This window comes from Phyllostomus hastatus, unplaced genomic scaffold (genome assembly GCF_019186645.2).
Source record: "Phyllostomus hastatus isolate PE091 unplaced genomic scaffold, TTU_PhHast_1.1 phas_contig_137, whole genome shotgun sequence".
Taxonomy (NCBI): Eukaryota; Metazoa; Chordata; class Mammalia; order Chiroptera; family Phyllostomidae; genus Phyllostomus; species Phyllostomus hastatus.
The window spans coordinates 5,453,727-5,473,146 of NW_025333583.1; the positions used below are offsets into that span (position 1 = coordinate 5,453,727).

Below are 19,420 nucleotides of genomic sequence, written 5' to 3' on the forward strand. Positions count from 1 at the left end.
TTTAGGATTATTTCCTCTATATAATATTGTGAAGTTTCAAGGTTCTGATGTATGCTGCTAAACTGATTACAAAGAGTTTTACCACTCTATACCACTAGGAAGCCTTATTGTTGCTGGGCCAGCGTCGAGGGTTTTCCTTACCTACCCCAAATGAAAACTCTTCAGGGAATGCAGTGGTTCAAAAACCATCTTACTTTGAGTTTGAGGTTGAATGGTTCCCTCTTGTGTTTATTCAGAGGTTTTCTTTTTTGTTGATCTTGTCCAGCTTTGTGTTGGGGTAAATCGGGTTCTTGAGTAATTGTCAGTGTGGCCTCGTAACTAATTCTTTTATTTTTTTCAGACGTAGGTGCCAGAAACTACAGGCACCTTTGTGCTGTTTACTACAACAAGAATCCTGGGTTTGAGATCATCCATGGGCTACTGGACAGAATCATGCAGCTGCTGGGTGTGCCTCCCGGGGAGAAGAAGGGCGGCTACGCGATCAGAGCCTCTGAAGGTGAGACTCAGCGGCTGAACCTGGGGTCAGGGATGATGTGCCGAAGACGCCTAGCCCTGTTTTCAAGAAAGTTTTTTTTTTGGTGGGTGGGGTTGGGGAGGAAGGAGACAGGGCCTCATTTCAATTACTTGTTAGTAATATCCCTTTCCTTCCTACGTTTAAAGAAAATGCTTTTCAGAGCCTTTGTGCTGCGTGCGCAGTATACTTTCATTATACTCCAAACGTGCTAGTTTCCCACCATCCGAGGAATTCGGGAATTTCTGCTTCTCATCCCTGCAGCTCAAATCTGAGTTCGTTTAGTTAGGCAAGAGATCCAGAAACAACTTGAAAAAATTATCTTACAACTTGTTCCTACTGTTTAATTTATACTTTTTTAATAACTATATGTGGCTTCTTAAATTTTTAACTGAACATTCATTTTTTAGAAGTGTTATTTAGCCATTATTTTGTGGTGTAGGGTTGGGGAGGACTGGTTTTTGTTTTTCCCATAGATTTAGTTTTCTTAGTCCTTGGAGGGTTGTCGTCATTGTTGTTTTGTTCTAACTTGTTTTTATTTGGAGACTTCTTTGAAAATGCAATAACCCAGAACTCGATGGGCCCTTTTAGGTTGAAGATTGATGGGATTGTCTGTTTATAATAAAAAAAGAAAGATGTTACGCTTATAGGATTCTAGAGTGTTAGACCTGAGTCTTGGGGTTTATCAGGTTCAGTTTCCTGGTTTGACAAGGGAAGGCACCGAGGCACAGCGGGTCAGTGAGTCCGGCCGGTCACACGCGTGGAGGCCGGGGTCCCTGCTTCCCAGTGTTCCTTGCACAAGGCCGAGTTGCTTGCATTCATCATTCGTTTTACTGTTAAACAGAAACCTTTGACACTAAAAATTTTTCTGAAAGAAAGGGTTTGTTGAGCCATACGAGCCCGGAGAATCCCCCAAAACAGGAATTTATTTATAAAAAATTGTGTATATATTCTTACGTGTTTAAACTTCAGTCACCTCCCAAGTACTCTCCATTTGATGCAATACACCAATTGAGACTTTTTCTCTGCTCAAAACAGATTTTGAACTCGGTGATTTTGTTGCTTATTTAGTGTTTCTGCCATTTTTTGTTTCATCTCTAACACATTAGCAACACACTTCCCTTTAAGGACTTTTTTCATCTGGAGAAGCAAAAAAGAGTCTCTTGGGGTGAGATTGGGTGAACAGGGAGGTAGGCACAGGGATCATGCTATTTTTGGTCCAAAACTGCAGAACACTCAGTGTAGTGTGGCTTGGTGCACTCATAAAACACTCATCGTGAAATGGGCAAGCGCATTGAAAGAGTCTTCAGAACAAAATCTCTGAAGCCAAACGCAGCCTCTCACAACAACGCCAGCTGGTACAATGATAGAGATGGGTTCCTAGAACACTCACCTAGCAGGGGAAGCCTGTACTACAAGGGGCCCACCTTCTGAAGATAATTCCGGTTTTGGGGGGGCCCACCCGGGGGGCCCACCCCTCATATGCTAGCCAAAAAGAGGACAAGGCCCTTGGGGCATGCAGTCTGAACCACCAGCAGCAGGGCGAGATGGAGAAGGCAAACATGTCCTTGATCACGAGGTGACGGGGCTCTTTTATATAGTGAGTTTAGGGAAGAAAGATGTAAGTCATTCAGAAAGAATGGACTTAAATGACAGGTGAGGGGGTGGGAGAAGGTGCAGGAGGGCAAGTTCTGGGATTGATGCAGAGTCTGGAGGGAGCAGGTACCTGATGCCTTTGCATTGGTCACAGACAGCAGTTGGGGAGTTTACGCATAAGCAACATGTGGTGGCATTTGTTGGTGAGCTATTCTTTTTTGATAAGAGCTGAAATTTCGGCCAGGGGCTTGTCTTCTTCCCACCCTCCAGTCTACTATAATTTAATTTAGGTCAGCTCAGAATTTGGCTCTCTTGTCATTAGTTCGCCAGTTTACTTTTTGAGAATTCTGCTTTGAGATCTGCTTTAAGGTTATCCTTGTTAATAGCAACCTGAAAGCTAATGTGACACACCTTCCAAATCTTACTTCATAAACAGATTAACTGGATAAAAATCAGTTCCCTGAAACAGATTATACCATGTATTTGAGGTCTAATTTTTTGTTCTTACTTGAAAGGTTGCAAAGAGCTGAAATGGTAATTTGGAGCATAATTTATTGTGGGTTGATACTTGTGTACGTAACTTCTATATTAATGGTGTTTCTATAAACCACAAACCGATGTCTTAATATTATGACTCTCCTGCCTCAGTAAGCTCCTGAGACATTTATTTCCCACAAGCATCTGCGTTCCCAGCCAGGAGGCAGGGTTTAGGAGGCAAGGATAAGTAGGACACCGTCCCTACCCTCAAGGTGCCTGCAGCGGGAGAGACCCCTGCAGACCTGGTGTCACAGCGGGTGCCAAAACGAGTGCCGTGAGGTCTCCAGAGAGGGAGATGGTGCGGCTTCTTGGGGGCATCTGGGAAAGCATTCATGAGTTTCTGGGCTCTTAGATGGGCCTTTGAAAGAAGGATAGCTGGAGACCGAGGAAACAAGGCAAAGCACACGAGAAAGCCACAAAGGCTTGGCCGATGGGAGACGTGGCCAAGTGCAGTTTGGTTTGACTATAGGGCGAGGGAGGAGCTTAGCACTATATTAAGAGTTTTGAATGCTAGAATAAGGAATCTTAACTAATTAGGGGGAAATATTGAAGCTCCTCCCTTTATTTTTTTAAGTGAGTGATATGATTAGATCTGTACTTCAGAGGGATTAATCTGGCAGCAATATGTGGGTTGGGTTGCATAAAGAGTAGAGGTGAAGAGATGGCTGAACATGTTACAGTGTATTCGAGAGCAGTTGGAGTGAGGACTTGAACTTGAATGCTGGCCATAGTTACACTAAGGAGGAGATGGATTTAAGAAACTTCAGGAAGGTAGAAGCCACAGTATTCAGCATTTGGAAAAGTTCATGATATGTGCCACTTGGAACCTTTTATGATACAGCTAATACATATTGATCTCCTTTGATAAAGTCAGATTTTAATCATTCTAAACCCATGACACTGTAATTTGAATCTTATTTATTTTGGCACCAAAACAATGTGGTACTTAGCATGTAAGTTCTCTAATATGTAGATGTCTGATGTTTTGGTTTGGAGTATACTATTTTTATTAGAAGATACATTCATAAACTGTACCCACTTATGATGTGTTTGTAGATCTGTACGTTCAATTTTTTTAGGCCAAATTGTTAATATGGTTTTTGGTTACATATGGAGCCAGAGTCAAGCTTGTGTGTCCTTTTGAATTCACTTTGGTTCTCATAATAAAACATTGCAACATTTTAAAGTTTTTACATGTATGAGAAGTCCTAGATTTATGAATTTGAGAAGGTTTGGTGCAACTTCTTTATACGTACATGTGGCCTCGATCAGTACATATTCCAGTGTATCTAACTGGCTTTCTCTGAAAAAAGACAAGCATTCACTTTCCATGTCTCTGTCAGCAGCGCCGGCCGCATCATTTTCCTCGGGATGCTTTCTGTAAGAGCCCTCAAGCCAAAGGGAGTGAGTGTCGCTGTAAATAATAGCTCCTCATTTCTCGTAGGGATTTCTAAGTCTGTTTTGACTGTCTAATGGCAAATACGATTATCTTTTTTTTTATGGTTAAAGAAATTAAGATCTAAAGGCGTGGCTTGTCAAAATAAATCAGCATTAGTTCTTCATCTAAAATTTCATAAACCTGTGAACTTCGTATAGCTTTATCTCATGAGTAAACCTGTAAACACAGATTTTGGTTGCTGGGGTATGTTTACTTACATCATATTTTTCAAATTTATAATTTTGCATGTTAAGTATAGGTGTTCTGACTATCAAGAAGTAAAGTAGAAAGAGATTAAGAACTGCTGTTTCCTTACCATTCTTGATTGCTGAGTTGTCTTCTGTTACTCTGGCATATGGTTTACCTTTTAATAATTAAAAATCCCTGGTGGCTTTGCAGTTACTTTTGAGCTAAGTCTGTTCACCAGAGATGCCTGCTCGCAGCAGTCCACTGGTGGCAGCTCTGCCTCCTCTCTCCGTCCTTTCGGAGGAACCACCCGTTTCCTCCTGAGCGGCTTTGTTTGGAGGTGGGGGAAGTGGAACAAAACATGATGCCCCTTTGAGGAACTTGGCCCTGTTCATTGTATGGGAAATCTGGAAACCCATTTAACTGATCGCCACACCGATCCCAAGGAGTTTTGTGGACACCGGCGTGGAAGCCTGCTCGCTGTGCAGGCGGCTGCCCTCGGCTGCGTGCGGAGCCCCCGCTGAGGTCGCTGAGCCTTACAGAGCCTCCGTGTGCTGAGCACCCTGCAGTTAAGAATATAAAGTGAGGCAGACGGTCGAGTTGCCTGCCGATGAGAATGAGGTCAGTTGTTGAGTGGAAACGAAGGAAGGAGCAGCTTTAACTTTTTGTTGGACTGCAGCGCATTTAGAGGGTCCCCAAAGTGTCCACTCGGAATGTTTCGGTGGCACTGGATCAGATCATTACAGCGTCTGGGTGCGCTCTTCTCCAGGCTTCTTGCCCTTTGTTTTTGTGGTTTGTTGCAAACTAAATTATGTATGTTAAAATGCATTTCTCCTTTTCAAAAACCACTTTTGGGCAGGGAACATTTTCCACATTTTTGTGTTTAGAGCAGTTATGTGGTTCCCGGGCAAATCAGCGGCAAAAGCCATTTCTTTTAGAAGGCAGAGGGTTTTGTGTGGGATTGGCTGCAGCAACTTAAGGGTGTATTTTTTCCCCTTTAATTTGTTACCTATTTCAGTTTATTTACAGTTCTACAGAAAACTTCAGTTTAACTTGAGACAAGATCTCTGATGGACGAAAGTTGTAGAACTTTTAGTTTTGACAGTGCTAGTTTTCATGCTGCTCAGGATTCATTTTGTGAAGTGAAAAGTAACCTTGTAAGTAATACACACCTAATCCTGCACCATATGTACCCACAGCGGCTGCTTACATACCTTCTGTTACAGTAACACCTGATGATTATTGACGTGACCTGTAGGTCATGACCTCTTTCCTCTTTCAGGACACCTGAGAAAGGTTTCAGATGCTGACACCTGGGGGAAATTGTGATGTTTCCCTGGTCTTCACGCTGGTTTTCAGTGTGATACGAGCTTGGGAATGTATGTGCAGAACAACCTGCTGGAGTAAAGGTGTTCCGTTTATGGTTTGATTTACATAAAACGTCCTGCATGGAGTGCCCACATTTAGTTACCATCAACAAAGACATTATTCCGTTAAGGCATCAGGTTTAAAAGAAAAAAGGCTTGGAAGTTTTTTAAGCTTCCTGACCTTGTTACTCTAAAAACACTCCTTATTCCTTTGGTTCCCTGTTTTTTGTGTTTGGGGGAAGCTTTCAGATGCAGTTCAGAGAAGGGATTAAAAGACTCGGCAGCACTAAACCTGCCAGCAGTCGCCATCACTGCGCGGTCAGCACAGCGGGTAGCACAGGGCTTCCGTGTTTCCGCAGGCTTCCGCCGTCACCACACGAGTGCGTGAGTCGTCGCGCTCCGTGTCGTTTCTGTGCATGTGTGTTGTCCTTGCCCACGTTTTCTTACTTGTGCAAGGCAGATTTCTCATGACTCGTGGTCACTCTTTTCTGGGGGTGGGTGGGGTGTTCTGGTACCTGTTTGATTGACATTTTGGCGCTCAGCAGGCCGAGTGCCGCACAGCTGGTCTCCCTGGAATGACGTGGGCAGCTCAGTGTCCCTCCTGACACTGTCATGGCCTGGTGCTTCTCAGCCTTGTGACTCTTAAATCCCCTCTCCCCTAAGGAACCTTTAGATTTTGAGTTCGACCTTAAATTAAAAAACTAACATTTAACTATATCTGCTGAATAACTTTTAATGTTTTTTATTTATTTTAAGTTATAGTGTATCAAATTATATATTTGCCAGTTAGCAATTTAAATGCTTAATGTCCATACCAAATATTTTTAAAAATCATTCAAAAAATTTTTTCAGCAAAAGTAAAACAATTGAAAAAGTAATTTCTTAGAAATCATTTTTAGTGAATGTGACTTTTCCTTAATGACAGCAAATAACTACCTGATAGTTAAATACGGTCAGTGTCCTTTTCTGTGCAGCACTTGATGTAATCAGGGATGCACTGACTAGCTTTCTGAGTTAGAAACCCATAGCCTGAGCCACACACAGACTGGTCCTGAGCTCTGGGGACCAGACACAAACAGTGTCCGCGGGGCAGCCAGCGGCAGCCCGCAAGCAGCTCCCCACAGGACTTCGAGGTCAGTGGCAGCCTTCCGGTCACAGTCACGGCCATCCACCTCCACAGGCTCGCAGGCCTGACCGCACGTGGGCCGACTGTCTCCCACGTCCCTGTTGTACCTGCAGGGCCCGGGACAGACAACCCACTGGGAGGAACTGAATACCATGGAGTGAGATTTTTGTCAGGCAGGTCCAGCTGTGGAGGGCCGCAAACCAGGGTGACATGTACGATTTTTCATGCATCCGCTCTGTCCCCAAGAACCGGTTGTCACCCCTCTTAAAACTGTAGACTGGAGCTGAGTGCATTGTGGGGGTTATTTAAATTTAACTACATGTACTGGGCCAAAAAAAAAAAGAGAGAGAGAGATAAAGATATTTTTACTTAACACTCCTCTCCTGTTCCCAGACTGGATGCTGACTTCCACCGTTCCACAGAAAGGGCCATGGCCCAAATACAGAGAGATGCAAAAGTTCACCTTTAGCTCCTTGGGGGCCCAGCTTCTGAAACTCGAGAGGATTTGGGGGTGATTTTCACTCCTTAGTCTTTATCTCACACGTGAAAGGCGGGTTTGCTTTCTCGCGGACTGCCGGGTGTTGGCAGCACCCTGGTGTCAGACGCGGTGTGCCACCGCGTGCTGGTTGTCCCAGTCCTGCGAGTTCCTGCGCCTGGTGCATTCTGGTGAGCTAGTTATCAGTCCTCTGAGTGGCCAGTCCCGCTGTAATCTGGAAGGACTGAAGGATGCTGGGTGGACAGAAAAGTAGGTGAACGTAGGGCGCGCAGCCCCCAGGTAGGGCTGTGGAATGCGGAGTGCTCCGCTGTGCACAAGACCGCACACAGAGCAGAGGCCTTATTTCCTGGAGCTGCTCCTCTGGCTTTGACGTGAGGGGAACCACGCTTCTGTCTTTCCCAGCCGTTGCTATTTGGGGCTTGCTTTCTTGAAGATTAAACTAATCCTAATTTGCCGGCCTCAACTCCTTTGCAGTATTAAAATGGTACCCAGCTCTAAGATAACTGAATCAAGTTTCCAGCCAGCTTCTAAGTTATTTTAAAATTGTTAGTAAAATCATTCATTCTTTCATTTCCTCTCTTTCTCTCTCTCAGCTCCTTTACCCTTCACATTTAAATGCTTTTGATGGCTTGCTCTTATACCCACGTCTGCAGTGGTTTTATTCCAGACACTTTCACGTGTACTAGCTTCAAGGATGTATTTGTGTCTCGTTGCCTTTAAGGATGGTACTGCTAACCACAGGCATTTATTTCCTGTTGGCATTTTTACAGCTAATGACGACTTTGGCCATTCCCAAGGAATATTGCTTTAGAGGATTGGTTTTAAAAATGTTTTCAGGGCTCCCATTAAAAAAAAAATAAAATTGTGCATACACTTTGAACAAAGTTTGAAACCCACCTTGTGGAGCATCAGAACGTCCATGGATGCTGCAGCGATGGTGGTTAGGGGTTCTCCCTCTTTACACCCTACTTCACTTGCTTTCCTTTCAGGTGCCGTGGCCAAGGGTGTCTGAGGGTTTAATACTGCTGAGTCAGCGTACCACGTGGTGTGGTACTTTGTGGGTGCGAAACCTGACCGATGTCGATGTGGCTATTCATAAGGCAGCAGTCAGATTTCAGGGTCTGCGTGTTCTCGTCGCATAGGACACCAGGCACTTAAAGGTGTCCTATGCTTCGGGTGCTGGACCATGAGTAGTAATTGTGTATCATTACATTGCCTTAAAAAGGAAAGTCTGCCAAACATTGATGATTCAACTCGTATTTCTTAAGTTCTCTTTGGTAATTTGAAGGAAATTTAGTGATACGAGTTAATATGATACGACAGAAGATCTTTTGGGTTTTTTGCTTTTTGGGGGGGATCTTAAGTTCCTAAAATTCCCCAATAAAATTAACTTAGTCACTTAAAATAACGTGTAATATCTAATACTTTGTCAGGGTAAGGTGAATGAAATGAGAGGATGTTGCATTCCCCAAAATAGTAGGAACTACTGGGATAGAGAAAAAAGCATGTATGCATGTACCTAGTTGGATGGATGGATGGATGGATATTAAGGACAGAAATAACTTCTCTCCTTTCAGTAACTTAAATCCCATTTTGTTAATTTTTTGGACGTCACATGCTTATTAAAAATGCAAGTACACCTGTATAATTTTGTCAACTAGTGTGATCCCAATAAATTCAGTAAAAAGGAAAAAATGCAAGTACAGTACAAAGAGCTTTTTCCTGAACTATTTGAGAGTAAATCACCAACCTGATATCCCACTTCCCCTGAATTCCTTAGTATGTGTTAACTCCAAGCAAGGACATCATCCTACATAACCACAATGTAATCACCACCACCAGGAAAATGCTCATGTTAATGTTAACCACCGTCCACTCCCCGTGCCCTATGCAAGTTTCATCAGTGCTCTACGTCAAAGATTGCTTGTTGCCCCCAGCCGTCATGTCTCATTAATTTTGTTCTGGAGCGCTCTAGCACCATCTTTCCTTGACCTTCAAGACCTTGACACTTTTGAAGATTACAAACCGCTTATTTTGTAGCGTGTCCCTGAACTTTGGGTTGCCTGATCTTTATTTACTATTAGATTCCAGTTGGGAAGCTTTGGAAGAACGCTACAGAAGTAATGCTGTTTTTTCAGTGCATCCTATGGAGTCTCCTACCAAGACAGTTTCCATTTACCTCTGAACTGATAATATTCACTTTAATCCCTTGACTAAGGCTTTTTTACTATAAAGTTATTCTTTTCTCCATCACAATTAACGTGCATGTTCTGTTCCTAATCTGGCTTTCTATGTATTTGTATCAGTGTGGACTCAGTATTTCCTATTTTATTCAGTGTATTTTAATCTACTGCAGTCATTATTCTGATGTTCACCTTGTCCCCAGTTTGGTTAAAGGTCACCCCTTCGTGCTGTCTTTTGTGTCCTTTTAACATGTTCCTGTTAGTTTGTATTATTATTAATATTTCCTGTCTTTGTGCACTTTTAAGACTTCCTGTCTTAACTAAGAAGATATACCATGCTTATCTGGAACTTTCCTTTGCTCTTTCTCCATCCTGGTTCTACTTGGGGGTAGGGGGTGGTGTCTAAACACCAAGATTTAGGGTGTATTTATTGCTATTAGGGGTGAGAGTTGCTATTTGCATGTGTATATGCATATGTGCATATGCATTGTTTGGATCCTAAGTCCACCACACTACCTCCATTGCAGCCCAGCCCTTCAGGGTTCATTCCAGTTTCCTCCCATTCCCTTCTCCTTTTCTCCAACAGTGAGGAATCCGGTTCCCATTATCTCTTATCTATCTATCTACTTATTTATTTAACTATACTTTGGGTTTGTTTATTTATTTGCTTTTTCATTAGAGTTATACCGCATGAACTAACAGAACCAACATTCAAAAGTTGTTAGTAATGGTACTATTTAGTGATTCCTTTTAAGGAAAAACATAAGGATGAAACATGCTAAATATCATTTCTTTCTTTTGTATTTACTTGACCAGTGCCCCTGGGTGTAACCTGAACTCCATTTTGTCCCCTGCTATTGGCCCCGCTCGTCACTCTGACTCGGACTGTCACCTTCTTGCTTACCTGTGGGCAGCTTTCCTTCCCGGGTCTGGGTTCGGCTGAATTGTCCTGGAAGAGAAAGGGAAAGGACTTCTCAAAGTCTGGAGGAGACCCCGTTGGCTGCGAGATGCTTGTTCAGTGGGTGGTGGGCGGTGATGTAGGAAGCAGATTTCTGGGCTCGTCGTACACAGTTTCTGTCTCAGCCCTGGAACCAGCTACATCTCCGAGCAGATGCGGTTCCTTTTAGTGGGAAGTCGAATTTTGATCACAATCTGAGTGCTAAGGCTGTTCATCACTACTGAGTGAGTCATTATTTCCAGGAGTTTTTAGAATGTGGAGCTGGGGAACCCCACCCCCTTTTTTAAAGGACAAAAATTGAGTTCATGTGAATCTTCCTGGTTTATACTGGGGATTAGAGAATTTTTACTTCCTGTGTTTGACTTTGTAATTTATAGCTCTTTACACTGGAAACCTTGTTTTCTAACAAATTTATATTACTACTTGTTTGTTTACCCTGTCTATATCTACCATCTATCCAGCTAGCTTAGTTTCAAAATAATATCAGTATTATTGCTGACAACTGAGTATAAACATAGTCTTTTTAAGCATCATCTTAAGTCTTTTTGTACTTAGGATATACACGATGGGGCAGAAGTAAGTCGACAGTTGTGAGTACGTGAAGCAAGAGTTTATTCTTGTCTTACTATTTATTGTACTATTCTCCATGTGGACAACTGTAAACCACGTTTCCCCACCCCGAGTACTACCAGCTAAAGCATGTTTAGAGAATTCCATCTTCATTCCCTTCACACTGTTCCCTCCCTGCCTCTATAGTTTGTAAAAATATTTTCGCTTATTTTTCTGTAGTTTTTAAAAAATATAAGCATGCATGCGTTTATACTCTCCTCCACTTTCTCAGCCAAAGAGTTGCTGCTACTCGACACCCTGTCGGCACAGCCTGCACTGCCCGTCGCGCTGCAGCAGCGCCTGGAGACCCCTCCTCCTCTCTTTGATTCTGCCGGGGATCTGTGACACGGGGTCCACGTTCATTCAACTGACCCTCTCGGTGGACAGGAGGTGGACTGGCTGCTGCCAGTCTGCGCTGTTACAGATAATGCTGCAATGAGTAGCTTCGTGCGTGTTAGGAATTTTTGCTAGGTATTTTTAGGACAGATTCCTGGAAGTATGGGATTATTAGGACAAATGGTAAATTAATATTTTTGCTAGATACTGCCAAACACTCCTCCGTGGGTCTCGTGGTCTAACACTGTACAAACTCAGCAGCGGCGTGTGAGCAGAACCCTGTTCACCAGGCCGGTCGTGGGACTTCCCTGTTTCCGGCCAGCCTTTCAGCGGGGAGCAGTGTCCCCTGCGGTGGGAACCGGGTCTCCCTCGTTATGGGCAAGTAAACACACCTTCACGTTTGCAGGACACTTTTATTTCCTTGTCTGTGAACTAGTTGCCTGTTCACATGTGTGCTTATTTTTTAAGTTTGTTGGTCTTTTTCTTCTCTATTTTTAGAAACTTTTTATGTGTTTGGCATAGTAATACTTCATGATATAGTCAACTGTTTTTATGTTCTCTTGTCTTGTTATGTGTTTGCCATGTAGATTTTTAAAATTTGTATATGATAAAACTTACTGATTTTTTTTTCTTTATTGCTTCTGGACTTGAGTCATAGTTAGGAAAGCTTCTCCCACTCTGTGATTAGGGAGGAATTCCCCAGGCTTCCCTCTCATGCTTACATTTCAGTGTCTTACCTGTTTGTAACATATCCTGAGTACATATGAGGGATATGTCCAGTTGTATCTTTTTCTATATGCTTTGTAGGGTTTTTTTTTTTTTTACATATGTTGCTTTCCAGCAATTGCTGGAACTTTTTTAAATGGTACAAATGTTTGGGTTTCTAAATTTGTTTTATGGTAAATGCTTTTTGAATCCATGAAGGAATAGAAGAGATCTAAAATTTTATGATCTTTGATATTTCTAAAGGATGAAATGATTTATAAAGCCCTTCAATCAGATTGAACATGTTCAAGAGAAAACATGGAAATATTTGAAACCGGGTAAGAATGAAAATCCAGTCCACATCAGAGCAGAGTTCACAGATCTGTAGTTACAAAGATACAGCTTGCTATGGTCTCTGTTTCAAGAAAAGACCTTTAGCCGTAGCCGGGTTGCTCGGCTGGTTGGGTGCCACCCCGTACACCAGGAGAGTTGTGGGTTTGCTCCCTGGTCCGGGCACACACCTAGGTTGCAGGGTTCCTCCCCGTGGATGGGAGGCAGCCAATCAGTGTTTTCTCTCCCTTTCTCTCTCAAGTTAGTTAACATATCCGCAGGTGAGGACTTAAAAAAAAAAGATCTCTGTCATTTAACTCTTTTCTTGAGAAACATTTCAAGAAATTTGCAAGTGCGCATCACGGTTGCCACAATAGTCTCCTCAATCCCCAGCCCCTGTTGGGTCACATTTAAATTCTAACATTCCTGACCTCCTTCAGATTTTGAAATGTGAGTATGTGTGTATGAGAGACACGCAGCTAAAATTAGACTTTAAAAGTCCATCTTAAACGTTAAAAAGGGATAGCCATGGAAATAAGCTACAATTTTTCTACATAAAGTGAAACTGGGGAATATTGAAGTTATGATTTTAGACATTTAGTCATAAGGTGGTTGTGGTGACCTATTTTTTAAAAATTCTTTGTCAAAGACACTACTTTTCCATTAGTTAGAAGACTAGGTAGTCTGGGCCTTGCTGGTGACTTTTCAAGAACAAAGTTCTACCGGAGCCAGCTGTTGCGTGCACAGATCTCGCCAGGCTGCCTGATCGGACCTCGCCCAGCGCAGGTCACCCTGTGAGCTCGGGCCACGCAGTGCGGCCCAGTGGGTCCTGGCGCTCCCGTGTCGGTTTCCGTTGGGTGAGAGTTAATGATGTCTGCAGGTGCGTTGGGATTAGCACTGCAGAGTTGTGTAAGGGGTTTTCTTTCTTTTGATCTTCAGAAGGGGATGAAAGATAGCCATTAAACTCAAGGGATTAGGTCCCCTTTCTTTAAAGACCTTAGGTACCATAAATATTTCCCTTTAGATGTAAGATGAAGAATTGTTATGTGTCTGGGGGAAGTGGGTGTTTCATATTACCACTTAGAAATTATTCAGTCTCCACTTACAAATTAAATGGTATTTGCTCAGACATTTTCTTCCAGCCGAAAGTGCACGAAGATCTGAAAAAATGTGTATGCTTATATTTGGTAGTTAGGCCTTTTTTTTTCTGTCATACTCCTAAACCCTGTCCTTTCTTTACTGTCTTACCTACGCTGTGCCTTCTCCTCCTTGGGTCCCCGCTCAGTGTATAATTCCATTGGTGCACCCCAGAAACTCCTGGTTCTAACACTGCAAGAACCACTCCTTTAAAAAATGGTGCCATGCTCACATGTATGGTGTGTGTCTTCAGTTTTTTTTAAAGCCTTATATTTTGTCGTTCCTTCAAATTATCATTATATAGAAAAGCAAAGTGAGGTTCACGTGTCGGCAGCAGGAACACTGTGGATTTTTTTATGTCCTGTGTGTGAGTGCGAGGGTGGTTGGTGGAGTGTGGAACGTGTTGTTTTCTGTCTGAGATTGCACTGGAGTCAGGGTTGGGGCGGGAAGGGTGAGGTTTGCATAGGTGCCAACTGCCTGTTAAATGATTATCCCTTCCTCTCGCCCCGCAGTACGTAAGCAGTCATTTCCAACAGGTGTAAAATACAAAACACATTCAGATGGCCCAGTGGCTTTACTGAATTTGTACAATTCTCCATTTTGTATTTTCTCCCTGAATTTGGGGGCCTCTGGTTGTTGGTATTAAATTAAGCTCATGATTGTAGTTTCTGTTATTTGCTAAAACTTATGTGACAGACAGACATTCCGTTTTCAGTGTTCCCTGCCCTCTTTATTTTGTTTTTACTTTTTTATTGTAGAAAATTTGGGTGGTAAGTACCAAATTGCAGGGAGTTACAGTATGTGGGTTTAAACCTCTAAAGCATACACTCGTGATGTGCAGGAAGGGAAAAGTAAAATTTATTGGTAGGTAAATTAGAGATGAACTGAATACTAAATACCAAGTAAATTGGTTGAGTTATCAATTCCTTAATATTAACCTCCTAGCAGGGGGTTATTATTAAGGAATTAAGAGTCTCGTGCTTGATAACAGCCTCGACCTTTCAGGTTAGGGGTCTGCTCAGTTGCCACCTTAACCTCTTACTTCCGATGCTTCATCAGGTTACAGGAATGAGTCTATGAGGAAGGTCCGTCCAGACCGTGGTCCTGGAATATTACTCTAAAAGAAAGGGGCAAGGCGACATTGGGGAAGGTGTTTGGCAATGAGCAGGGGAGGGGCTCACTAGCTCTTTGAAGGTCAATTAGCCAGAAAATGTGCTAAAGGCGGGCGCTGCCCAGGATTACCCGCCCAGAATCAGCCCCAGGTCCTCAAAGCGGTCCTGCCGTCGGAGCACAGAGACAATTACAGACCTCTCGGAGGGGCTACAAAGGCCTTAATTAAGGGACTTACTTACACCCCACTAAGTTTTGGAAATTCTTGTTTGTGCTCAGCCTATGTTTCTTTTGTCTGGGCTCCCACATGTATTTCAACAGAGAACGCTATTTTCCCCAAATCTGCTTCATGTTGGAAACCCTTTCACTGGGACGGACACTGGCAGAGCTGAGCTTAATCAGTGTAAGGAGCGAGGGGGGGAGTCGTGCTGAGAGGCTTTTTGCTGGGGAGCATTTTGGACACGGGTTGAAAATTCTATTTATGCATCTTGGTACATCCGTGTGCCAGGGACTCTGGGCTCAAACACATGAAAAAAAAAAGAAAACAAATGTACTTTGTAGGATTTGAGTTTTAGAATTCCCATTTACAGGGCAACATGACTTTCCTTGAATCGGCAGCCTCTTGTTTCTACACACAACAGGCTGTTTTTTCTCCAGAAACATGTCTGTCTGCCTGTCTGTCGGCGAGACGAGACGAGAGTAGCCCTTATCCATGATCCAGCTCTGCCTGTTCCTAAGCCTGGACCCAGGGTTCCATTTGGAGGTGACTTTTTTCCTTCAGGAAAGGCTTTGAGTGGAGCGGCATCAGTCCCAGCCGGGGCATGTTGATCACACTGCCCGCTGCAGGCCTGGGGCTCCCTGGCCTCCCAGGGGCGTGCCCTCTGTGCTGCTGGGGAGGCAGTCCATTTCTGCCTGCAGGGTCTGGTTTGAACCGTGAGGGTTCTTAAAATGCACTAAGAAATGCTGGTGTTTTTATAATTTTAAATTTCCTTTCAGTTATTTCTAGTTCACCTACAACATCAAGTGGCATATTTTGGGGTTTTCTCTGTACCCCTTTCAAACCCGAAGGCGCTTTTGTGTGTCTTTCAGTTCCTGTCTGGAAAACCGAACTTCTGCTTTGTTATAACTTGAGCAGGGAGTCGAAGGGAAAACCATAAGAAATGTTTCTGTCATAATCTGACCTTGTTAGAAATGAAAAAATGGCAAGAAAAGGTTAAATTGTCATCACAGGTCGAAGTGTCCAGTTTTCTGTAAAGTGGAGTTTATGCAGAGACCCCATTACTGGGCTGAACTTGCACCCACGGGTGGGGCAGGAGGGGATTGTCGCTGGGTGTGAGGGCCGGGGGCCTGGGGACTGACTCTGCGGGTCCCTCCACGTGCTGGGCTGGGGGTGTCTGATATTTACGTCATTTTGACTATTCTCAAACTTGCATACGTTTTAAGTAATGCATAAGAATTTCAGTTTTCTTTGGAAAGAGAAAATTATATTTAGTGATAGGAATATTTTTGTTTACCTAAGTGTTTCATGAAAAAAGCGAAGTTGGTCCAGATTCCTGGAGGGAGGTGCAGCAGGTATTACCATACTTGCTCACTGAAGAAGAGTATGAATACGAACTGAACTTTGCTAAAAAGTGCCGATTCTAAAAGTTGTTTTACGAAGTAAAGACTCTAAATTCTTTTTTCTCTTAGGCTTTATTTTGATAACACTGTCAGAACTAGCACATCTGGCTTAGATTCTGAAATAGTCTAGTTTTACGCTTTAGTTAAAGGAATCCAATCAAATTGGAATTTGAAGATAGATAAAAGGGAGGATTTGGGTACAGTGGGGATTCCTAAACACGGAAAGGTTGTCAGGGAAGGTCCTGAACATGTCCTTTCTGAATGGCCTTTCAGGTGGGCTGGGGTGGTCCGCAGCTCGTGTGGGCAGTGCAGAGCGAGGGCAGCGGCCGGGGGTGGGTGACGGACAGACGGAGTGACTTCCCAGCAGCCCGACCCGTGACTGCTGGTTGTACTGCTCACCCTCAGTAACTGCGCCCAAACTTCACTGGTATCATCTGAAGATTTCTTTTACTGGGAAGGGGAATGGTACTGTCTTTTAAGTTAGGTTTTCATTTTGATAGAGTTCAAGCGTGCCGTCTTCATCAGGTTTAGCTCTTCATACATCACTGAGCTTCTGCCTTGTCAGTCCAGCTTGGTTTCTCTGTTAGTTTGAGTCCTCTTCCCACCCCTCTCCCAAGGGTACATTAGCGCACGTAGCCAAATAATTATGACCTTCAGACGCAGGCCTTTGAAATGCCTGCTTTAATAGACAATGAAACAGGATTCTTTAGTTTTGGGGAGGTGTGAAAAACAGACCACCTTATAATTCAATTGGGAATTTTAAATAATGACAAAACTTTTTCAGGACGATAAACAAACGTCCTTCTGTGCTGGTCAGGAAGTACGTGTGATCCCCTGTGTTTCTGTGGAGTAGCTGGTGCTGACCTGACACCCCGCCCCCCCATTTCTGAACTTCTTCATTATGTTGACCTTGGAGCCATTAGTGGAGACTCAGCAGTTTGCTCGTTCATAAATAATGCACTCTGCCTGGAGTGGCAGGCTGGAGGCCCGCGGCCCAGCTCCGCGGGGTATTTATAGCTCAGGCCAGTAAACGTTTCGGTTGGATCAGTCAGGAGCTGTGGGCCCGATCCTTTTTCAAGTTGGTGGTGAGAGAAGTGAGTCAGCGTTTTTTGTTTTTTGCTTTTTTGTTTTTTAATGTCAGCGGAGTGCAGAGCATTGACACCCCTCTCTGGCCCTGGTCATTAGTGCACACGGAGGGGGCCTGTGTGTGTGTAGCTCTTTAAACCTCAGGAACTGTCGCTGGTTTGGTGAGGCGTAGCTGTGCATTGGCACCAAATGAAGAGAGAATTTTCTGCCTGTCTTGAAATCAATCGGGGGTCAGCCCGGACTTGTCTGGGGCCGGCCTTGGCTGTGGTGTTACAGTCGATGCTCCACAACTGCTTAGCAAGCACCTTTCCCGGCAGGAACATGGATGGCGTCCAGGTGACAAGGTCTTTGTCTGCCGATGACACGCAGCTGTGTTTCTCTGTAATAAGGTAGAAAACTTCAATGCAGACCTTTTGTCCAGCGAGTATTACTGTGGAAAAACCTGTTTCAAAACAGGTTCTTCCCACGCAAGGTCGTCGGTTTCACATTTCGCTGTTCCCTTTGTCCTTTTTGGACCTGTTCCACACCTGGGCCCGGCCCCCCTGAGACTTCCGCGACTGCGCCCTGCAGCTCCCCTTCCTTCATCCCTCCTCCTCTGCTGGGGCCCCGCTTCCTGTCGCCCCTCAGCCCTCCTGGGGGGGGGGGGTGCTGGGGGGAGGTAGCAAACACCTCTTCTTAGGGCCAGAAGGTGTGAGGAAGCACTCTCATTTCCTAGTCCGTGGTTTAGAGAAGCATTGTTATTTTTAGAGTAGACGAGTGAGCTTTCAGTGTTAAATGTCCATTGGCGTTTTTGCCGGGAGAAACCTTGATGTTTCTCTCCTTCTGTTTTGCAGGCCCCGCTTTCTTCCCCGGGCGATGTGCCGAGGTCTTCGTCAGGGGTCAGAGCGTCGGGAAGCTGGGGGTCCTCCATCCTGACGTGATCACCGGATTTGAGCTGAGCCTGCCCTGCTCCTCGCTGGAGATCAACGTTGAGCCCTTTCTGTGAAGATGGGTCTCGGCTGTGTGGTTCTCTGCCCGAGAGTCCCCTTCTCCTCCACGGGTGTCCTTCAGTTGTGCTCACGGGGAACAGCCACTGTGCACTGATGTTGAATAAAGCAGAGGGCACTGTCTCCTCTGTGGGTAGGCCCGCCGTGCCCTGCATTAGGCCAGCTTGCTTGTGCAAATACAAATGTGGTGTCTGGGTGATGCTTCTTTGTTTGGTAAAAGCTCAGTGGTACACGAGAAATGCACTAGCGGAGGGCAGATCCGTCCGAAAATCTGAGAGGCTCCTCGGACACCAGGGCGTCACACCGACCGTGGGCAGTGAGGACGGCTGCAGGGCGGGGCCCGTTCTTCCCAGTGACGAGTCCAGGGGGTTGATTAGAGCGCACGCTGACCGGGCACACCGTGACGGAGGGTTTTTAGTTTTCAGTTTCTACATCTGACCTGTGTTCATGCTTGGGAAATGATGACATAGCATTTTTAGAACATCTTTAAGAATCAGTGATGGTCTAGTAATTACAGCCTCTGAAGTCATTTTAAAGTGAAACAAAAATCTACAACACAAATATGCAACATATCTGAGAGTATGTAGGTGTTTTTTACTCTTACCTGTACTCTGAGATAGACCTAGAGTTTACACAAGATAAATAAGTTCTGCCAGAAGAGTAACAAAAGCCATGTTGATATCGGTGTAGTTTGAACATTAGGAAACAATGAAAAACTCACGGCCCTAGGCCAGACATTTTACTATAATCATTATTCTAAAACCAAAATCATTGTTTTATATGCTTAACTGAGCTGCTAGTCTCTGTCTTACTTTGTAGGGAGGCGTTAGCTCGTGTCTGAAGTTAGGCTTCTGCCGGTCCGCCTGAGCTTACCTCCCAATTTACTTCAGGCGCTGACCTGGAACCCTCCGGTGGTGCCCCCTACTGCTGCTGAAGTGTGCGCAGTTCCTGCCGTGATGACACAGAACCCAGTAAAATGTAAAGCTCGAACGGCAGTGAGGTAGAAATAGCCAAGACAGACAGACTAGAATTATATTTCTGGAACTCTTGCTGAACCTACTTCTCAGAACAAACATGACCATATTGCTGCCTCGAAGGAGGAC

General features: G+C 44.2%; 1 protein-coding gene across 1 annotated transcript in view; it reads left to right on the forward strand.

The window, feature by feature from the left end:
* Positions 1-18,500, forward strand: part of FARSB (phenylalanyl-tRNA synthetase subunit beta) — a 52,984-nt gene extending 34,484 nt beyond the window's left edge. The window contains exons 16-17 of the mRNA XM_045852844.1: positions 341-496; positions 18,165-18,500. Of these exons, the coding sequence (XP_045708800.1) occupies positions 341-496; positions 18,165-18,316 (308 nt within the window). The 3' untranslated portion in view covers positions 18,317-18,500. The remainder of the gene's footprint in view (positions 1-340; positions 497-18,164) is intronic.
* The last annotated feature ends 920 nt before the right edge of the window (positions 18,501-19,420 follow it).